The sequence below is a fragment of the Saccopteryx leptura genome, chromosome 4, assembly GCF_036850995.1.
Source record: "Saccopteryx leptura isolate mSacLep1 chromosome 4, mSacLep1_pri_phased_curated, whole genome shotgun sequence".
NCBI lineage: Eukaryota > Metazoa > Chordata > Mammalia > Chiroptera > Emballonuridae > Saccopteryx > Saccopteryx leptura.
Genome location: NC_089506.1, coordinates 127,097,244 through 127,105,408, shown reverse-complemented (window position 1 = coordinate 127,105,408; position 8,165 = coordinate 127,097,244). Strand labels below are relative to the sequence as shown.

The 8,165-nt window shown below is 44.0% G+C and overlaps 1 protein-coding gene across 3 annotated transcripts in view; it reads left to right on the top strand.

Annotated features, from left to right (window-relative positions):
- The first annotated feature begins 644 nt into the window (after positions 1–644).
- B3GNTL1 (UDP-GlcNAc:betaGal beta-1,3-N-acetylglucosaminyltransferase like 1) overlaps positions 645–8,165 on the top strand; it is a 52,921-nt gene continuing 45,400 nt past the window's right edge. For all 3 annotated transcript variants that reach the window (XM_066381677.1, XM_066381678.1, XM_066381676.1), the window contains exons 1-3: positions 645–698; positions 1,864–1,980; positions 2,080–2,179. In XM_066381677.1, the coding sequence (XP_066237774.1) occupies positions 684–698; positions 1,864–1,980; positions 2,080–2,179 (232 nt within the window). In that variant the 5' untranslated portion in view covers positions 645–683. The remainder of the gene's footprint in view (positions 699–1,863; positions 1,981–2,079; positions 2,180–8,165) is intronic.

Below are 8,165 nucleotides of genomic sequence, written 5' to 3'. Positions count from 1 at the left end.
GACCACCTGGCTTATGCCCAGAGCCCTGTCCACTGTGAGAGGCATAAGTTGATCACGAGGCCTCCAAGACCCGGAGCACAGGACAGTAGGTGGGTCACGGGTGTTGGGTCCCTGCTGAGCAGAGAGAGAAGGTGTTTTAACAGAGAGCACTGCGTCCATGCCACCCAAGGCGCCTTCCTGGGTCCTACCTCCCCAACACCCTTACTGGGTCAAACAGGTGCCCTCCCTTGGGTCAGATAGTGCAGATGGCATGTCACCTGCCTCCTTTACACATACAACCTTTTTCAAAAAGCTACCACCCCCAATTCCTTGAAGGTTTAGATTTTAGGTCGTACCCATGCGCACACGTGGCACCCTCCCCACCACCCATGTGCTTTTGTGACACTAGACTTTAAGAAATTTGGAATTGATGAACTCTCTCAGGTGAGGGCTTCCGGAGGCCAACGAGAGGACAAGAGATGACACCCGGAACATAGAGGCCCTAACGTCGAGAGCCAACGCCGCGGCTGCGCTCTGGGTGTGTGGTTCGCAGTCATTCCTGCGGCTTTCGCCTCCGCTGGATCGACGTCTCTCTGCGCCAATCGGAAACGGCCTGGCCGCCCCGCCTCCCGCGCAAGCTCTTTGGGTCAAGGTGGGCGGGGCGGTCGTGGTTCGGAGGGCGGAGCGTCCGGAGGAGCGTGGCCATGCGGACCCAAGTGGTAGGTGGGCGGCTAAGGGCCGCGACCCCAAGTCCCCATCCCCATGCCCTTCCCCTCCCCTTCTGTGCCCTCGCCCCTGCCTCTGCCCTCTGGGTCTGCATTCCCGCCTCTGGGCTCGCCTAGGAGAGTCGCCGCCGGAAGCCACCGGAGCCGGCCCAAGTGCGGACAGGGATGAATCTAGGCCCATCTGTGACAAACACGTATCGTAGATCTTGAGTAGACATATTTCTCCTTTTTCTTTAAAAAGTAATTCCAAAGTGAAGTGGGCAGAACTACTCTGGTGACACGCGGTGGGCCGGAGCCTCGGGGAGAACATGACAGGAATGTGTTTTGTAGTTGTGGCTTTCTCAGCTCCGCATAGGCGGTTCCGCACAGAGGAATTTTTCATGTAGCACAGCTGTACATGTGTGCGTATTTGCAGGTGTCTGCACCTCGTGCGCGTGCACACTCCTGGCGACCTGCACGGCCAGCACGTGCATTCCTGGGCGGTCTGTATTGTTTAACGGGCGACGTGCACAATTAGCCAACCATTCCCGCAGTCGATTGTTTTGTGGGCAGTCAGGTTTCACTGGTTTACTCCGTACACTTCATGAATTCTTGTTTTACCTGGGCAGTCGGAGAAAAGGACACGACAAACTACTGAACTGCAGTCCCAGCACCCGTCCCCAATAAAGCCTGTGGACAGGGTTCTTAAAAGGGTTTCTTTGTTGTGGTTTCTCCAACTTCGTGGTTTACTGAAAATGCGTAACCCACCAAGGAAAAGACCAATCAGTTATCTTCATGACTAGGTTTGAAGATGGACAGATATGTGTTTCAACCCGAATGATGGTGTTTCTGACCGTTGATTGAAAAACATGAATTTGCCCCTGAATTGGGAACATTTTTTATACCTTTCAAATTGGTTTCCTTTTCAAAGTATCCCAAAGACTAATTCAGGGAAATGTTAACACATACTAAATCTTCTGGAGCCAAAGACAGTAAAGAGCTTGGGGAGAAGGCATAATACAAGTTGTGTTTTTGCACATACTTTCCCTGGAAGCCTGATTCTGGGTTATCCAGTAACTCAGGCCTGGCCCTGTGGGAAATGAGCATGTGCCATGGCAGAGAGCAGTGGAGGTTGAGAATTCAGTCTTCACACTGTATTTAACATTTCTTTGAATTCCAGTCTGTGATCCTTCCCATCCACAATGCTGAACCCTGGTTGGAGGAGTGCTTGAAGTCTGTTTTGCAGCAGGACTTTGAAGGTTCCATGGAGCTCTCTGTTTTTAATGATGCCAGTAAGGTACTTATGAACTTCTTGTTGGTGATTTCACCCATGTAAGTCACGTTTGACTGCTCTGAAGGGAGCTTCCTGACCTGCCAATGCCCCTCTTGCTTTCAGGACAAGTCTATGGCTATCGTTGAAAAATGGAAAATGAAGCTAGAAGGTTCTGGTATACCAGTGGTCATTGGAGGACACAATTCTCCTTCTCCCCGAGGAGGTCAGTTACCATGCTTAGCTTATTCAGCTATAATGAACAATTTTTATCAACTTGTGTACTTATGTAGTTTCATGTTGTTCAAATCCTGGTGAAAAGCATCCTGAGTAACACTTGAGTTGGCCACTTACAAAGGACCTCTCAGACCTGAATTTCTCACTCTTTAGTAAGGTGCATATAATACTATTATGGTTCTTATTCTTTACTTAGCCTAACAAAAAGCCTTGGGTGTTTTTAATTCTGGTGCAATTGATTATTATTGGCCACCTCTACTTCTTAAAATTCTTTTCTTGTGATATTAGATGTAGTTTTGTCCAATTTTAAAGAATCTTCTTAAAGAATGGACTTTTGGTCATATTGATATTCTGTATTGCCTATCTTTTCTGTATTGTCTGTTTTCAGTTTCCACTCTAGTATTATTTTTTTTTTTCTGTTTGCTTTGGGTTTAATTTGTTTTTTTTTCCATTCTTAAGGTGGAAACTGAGGTTGTTAATTTGATACCTTTCTTCTTTTCTAATACAGGTATTTAGTGACATAAATTCCCATTTAACTATTGCTGTTGCAACATCCCACAAATTACGATGTTTTTATTTTTGTTCAGTTTCCAAATACCCTCTAATTTCCTTTATGATTTCTTTGATTTATAGGTTATTTAGAAGTATGTTATTTAGTTTCCAAATGTTTGAGGGATTTTCAGGATATCTTTCTATTATTGACTCTAATTTAATTCCTTTGTAGTAACAGAACATACTTTGTTTGCCTTGAATCTTTTAAATTGAGTAAGATTTACTTCATGGCCCAGGATATGACCTTTCCTGGCAGATGTTCTATGTGCACTTGAGGAGGCTGTATATCTGCTGGTGTTGGGTATTGCCTTCTGTGAATGTGAATCAGATTGAGTTAAGGACCTTTTCAAAATCAATATCCTTGTTGATTCTGGATCTACATGGCCTGTCAATTACTGAGAGAGGTATTGTCATCTCTGACTCTAGATTTGTCTATTCCTCCATCTAGTTGTCAGTTTTTGCTTCTTGTGTTTTGAAACTCTGTTAACTTTAAGATTCTTAAGAAGAATTGACACCTTCATCATTATGAAATAACCCTCTTAATCTCTGGTTATATTTTTCTCTGAAATCTTTGTTTCATGTTAATATAACTGCTTGGGCTTTAGTATAGTATATCTTTTAGCTTAGTGTATCTTTTCCATGTTTTTTAGTTTTAGTCCATTTGTATCTTCATATTTAAAGGGTAACCCCTCCATTGTAGATTCTTATAGACAACATATGGATCTTGCTCTCTTATCTAATCTGATAATCTCTGCCTTTTATTTTATTTTATTTATTTTTTTTTTTTTTTCTGAAGCTGGAAACGGGGAGAGACAGTCAGACAGACTCCCGCATGCGCCCGACCGGGATCCACCCGGCACGCCCACCAGGGGCGACGCTCTGCCCACCAGGGGGCGATGCTCTGCCCCTCCGGGGCGTCGCTCTGCCGCGACCAGAGCCACTCTAGCGCCTGGGGCAGAGGCCAAGGAGCCATCCCCAGCGCCCAGGCCATCCTTGCTCCAATGGAGCCCCGGCTGCTGGAGGGGAAGAGAGAGACAGAGAGGAAGGGGGGGGGGAGTGGAGAAGCAAATGGGTGCCTCTCCTATGTGCCCTGGCCGGGAATCGAACCCGGGTCCCCCGCACGCCAGGCCGACACTCCACCGCTGAGCCAACCGGCCAGGGCCAATCTCTGCCTTTTAATTGGAATGTTTACACTGGTTACATTTAATGTAATTTTTTTAAATTTTATTTTATTTTTTGTGTGTGACAGGGACAGAGAGAGGGACAGATAGGGACAGACAGACTGGAAGGGAGAGAGATGAGAAGCATCAATTCTTAAGCGGCACCTTAGTTGTTCATTGATTGCTTTCTCATATGTACCTTGACTGGGGGGCTACAGCAGACCAAGTGACACCTTGCTCAAGTTAGCGACCTTGGGTGCAAGTTGGTGAGCCTTGCTCAAACCAGATGAGCCCACACTCATGCTGGCGACCTCGAGGTTTAGAACCTGGGTCCTCCTTATCCCAGTCTGACGCTCCATCCACAATGCCACCTCCTAGTCAGGCTAATGTGATTACTGATATGTTTAGGTTTGTGTCCATCTTCTTGGTATCAGTTTTATATCAGTTGTTTTGTTCTTTATTTCATTTTCCTCTTTATGTCCTTTTTTTTGGATTAATCAAATATTTTTATGGCAGCTTTATTGAGATATAATTTACTTACCATACAGTTCACCCATTATAGTACACAGTAGAGTGGTTTTTAGTATATTCATAGATGGATGCAGCCTCTACCACAGTCAATTTTAGAAATTTTTATCAACTCAGAAAGGAACTCTGGATTCATATAACTGTCCATGCCCCATGACCCCCCGCCGTACACAACCATATATCAATATTTGCTGTAACAGTAGCATTAAAAACATTATATGAAATAAAAAAAGCCAGTCATAAAAGAGCATATATTATATGATTCCATTTATATAAAATATCTTCCAAAATAGGCAAATCTACAGGCAGAAGTGGTTTCATACTGTGGTTTTGATTTGCATTTCCCTGCTGACTGATGGTATTGAGCCTCTTTTCCCGTACTTATTGGCCATTTATAGATTTTCTTTGGAGAAATGTCTATTCATGTTCTTTGTCCTTTATGTGTGTGTGTGTGTGTGTGTTTGTGTATTTTTCTGAAGTGAGAAGCGAGGAGGCAGAGAGACAGACTCCTGCATGCGCCCTACTGGGATCCACCCAGCATGCCCACTAGGGGGTGATACTGTACCCATCTGGGGCTTTGCTCCGTTGCAACCAGAGTCATTCTAGTGCCTGAGGCAGAGGCCATGGAGGCATCCTCAGCACCCAGGCCAACTTTTGCTCCAATGGAGCCTTGGCTGTGGGAGGGAAGAGAGAGATAGAAAGTAGAGGGAGAAGGGTGGAGAAGCAGATGGGTGCTTCTCCTGTGTACCTTGGCCGGGAATCAAACATGGGACTTCCACACATCAGGTCCACGCTCTACTGCTGAGCTAGTTGGCCAGGGTTGTTCTTTTTTTTTTTTAATTTAATGAGAAGAGGGGAGGCAGAGACAGACTTCCCACATGCGCCCCAACTGGGATCCACCAGCAAGCCCACTAGGGAGTGATGCTCTGTCCACCTGGGACCCTTGCTCAGTTGCAACCAGAGCCATTTTCTAGTGACTGAGGTGGATGCCATTGAGCCATTCTCAGTGCCTGGGGCCAACTTGCTCTAATCAAGCCATGGCAGCAGGAGGGGAGGAGGGGAGAGAGAGAGAGAAATGAGTGGGGGAGGGATGGAGAAGCAGATGGGTGCTTCTCCTGTCTGTCCTGACTGGGAATCAAACCTAGGACTTCCACACACCGGGCTAACATTCTACCACTGAGCTAACCGGCCAGGGCTGTCCATTTTTTAATTGGGTTGTTTGTTCTTTTTGTTATTGATTTGTAGGAGCTTTTTATACATTCTGGATGCTACACCCTTGTCAGATACATGATTTGCAAATAATTTCTACCAATCTGTGTATTGTCTCTTCACTGTATAAATTATAATTTTGATGAAATCCAATTTACTTTTTCTTTTGTTGCATGTCCTTTTGGTGTCACATCTAAGAAACTTTTTCCAAATCAAGGTCATGAAGATTTTTAACAAAATTTTTAAAAATTTATTTATTTATTTATTTGTTTGTTTATATACTTTTTACAGAGACAGAGAGTGAGTCAGAGGGATAGACAGGGACAGACAGACAGGAACAGAGAGAGATGAGAAGCATCAATCATTAGTTTTTCGTTGCGACACCTTAGTTGTTCATTGATTGCTTTCTAATATGTGCCTTGACCGCAGGCCTTCAGCAGACTGAATAACCCCTTGTTGGACCCAGAGACCTTGGGTTCAAGCTGGTAGGCTTTTGCTCAAACCAGATGAGCCCGCGCTGAAGCTGGCGACCTCGGGGTGTCGAACCTGGGTCCTCTGCATCCCAGTCTGACGCTCTATCCATTGTGCCACGGCCTGGTCAGGCAAGGTCATGAATATTTAACCTTATGTTTTCTTCTAAGAGTCTTGCTGTTTGAGCTCTTATATTTAGATCTCTGATCCATTTTGAGTTACTTTTTGTATACATTGTCCCAAAACCTTTTGTTTAAGATTCTGTTTTTTTTCTCATTGATAGTCTTGGTACCCTTATTGAAAATTATTGATTGTCAGTGTGTAGTCTCATTTCTATAATTTTTTTCTTATGCCAGTACCACACTGTTCTGATTACTGTATCTATTCCTTGTGTTAAGTTTTAATATTGGGAAATGTGATTCTTCCAACTTTTTTTTTTCAAGATTCTTTTTTTAGCAGTTTAGAGTCCTTTGCAATTTCATATGAATTTTAGAATCAGCTTTTCCTTTTTTTTTTTTTTTTCTGAAGCTGGAAACAGGGAGGCAGTCAGACAGACTCCTGCATGCACCCGACCAGGATCCACCCGGCATGCCCACCAGGGGGTGATGCTCTGTTGCAACCAGAGCCATTCTAACGCCTGAGGCAGAGGCCACAGAGCCATCCTCAGCACCCGGGCCAACTTTGCTCCAATGGAGCCTTGGCTGCAGGAGGGGAAGAGAGAGACAGAGAGGAAGGAGAGGGGGAGGGGTGGAAAAGCAGATGGGCGCTTCTCCTGTGTGCCCTGGCCGGGAATCAAACCCGGGACTCCCGCACGCCAGGCCGACGCTCTACCACTGAGCCAACCGGCCAGGGCCTCAGTTTTTCCATTTTTGCAAGAAGACCGTTGGGATTTTGATAGGGGTTTCGTGGAACCTGTAGATCAATTTGAGGAGTATTGTTATTTTAATGATACTAAGTTTTCGAATCCATGAAAACAGAATGTCTTTCCATTGACTTAGGTCTTTAATTTCTTTCATCAATGTTTTATAATTTAAAAAGTTTCTTATGCCTGACCAGGCAGTGGTGTAGTGGATAGAGCATTGGACTGGGACGTGGAGAACGCAGGTTTGAAACCCCAAGGTTGCTGCTTGAGTGCAAACTCTCTAGCTTGAGCACGGGGTTGCTGGCTTGAACGTGGATCATAGACATGACCCCGTGGTTGCTGGCTTGAGCCCAACGGTTGCTGGCTTGAACCCAAGGTTGCTGGCTTGAGCAAGGAGTCACTTGCTCTACTGCAGCCCCTGGTCAAGGCACATATGAGAAAGCAATCAATGAACAACTAAGGAGCTGCAACGAAGAATTGATGCTCCTCCTCTCTCCCTTCCTGTCTGTGTGTCCCTATCTGTCCCTCTCTCTGTCTCTCTATGTCTCTCTATCTCTGTCTCTGTCACACACAAAAAAATTTATAACCAGTTACTGTAAAATATCTATATTAAGTTGCTTCCAAAATGTATATAAACAGATTGTGGTTTTTAAAAACGAGTATGAGCATTGTTAAAATATTCTTTAATTAAGATGTTTTGCACCTTCCATAGTTGAATGAAAATACGAGGGTATTTTGATGACTGTTGTGATTGATGTCTAATCTCCATTTTAAAAATAACTTTTGTCTTTCATAGAATACTTTTTATGGATTAGCTATAACTTGAGCCATATCACACGTGTATGTGTTCTATTAATAACAAAAAGCGGTTGTAATATTGTGAGGAAATGGAGTCATCCTGCTGCCTTTTTGAAGTTGGGTAAGGTAGATTCATGGGACTCCTGTATCATACACTAATAAAATGGAATTAATTTGATTATATCTGAAAGGACATGTTCCTATAACAATATATTCTTAAATAGGAAATGTTGGATAATAGAGATCCAAAGTATCATTTTCAGGAGTGCTGGGTTATTTCAGTTGGATTAAGATTCATTTAGTATTATGATTTCCTATCATCATAGAGCAAAAGATTTCTTAATAATATGGTCACTTCACAAAATCAAAATAAAAAAACACAATCTCATCCTCTC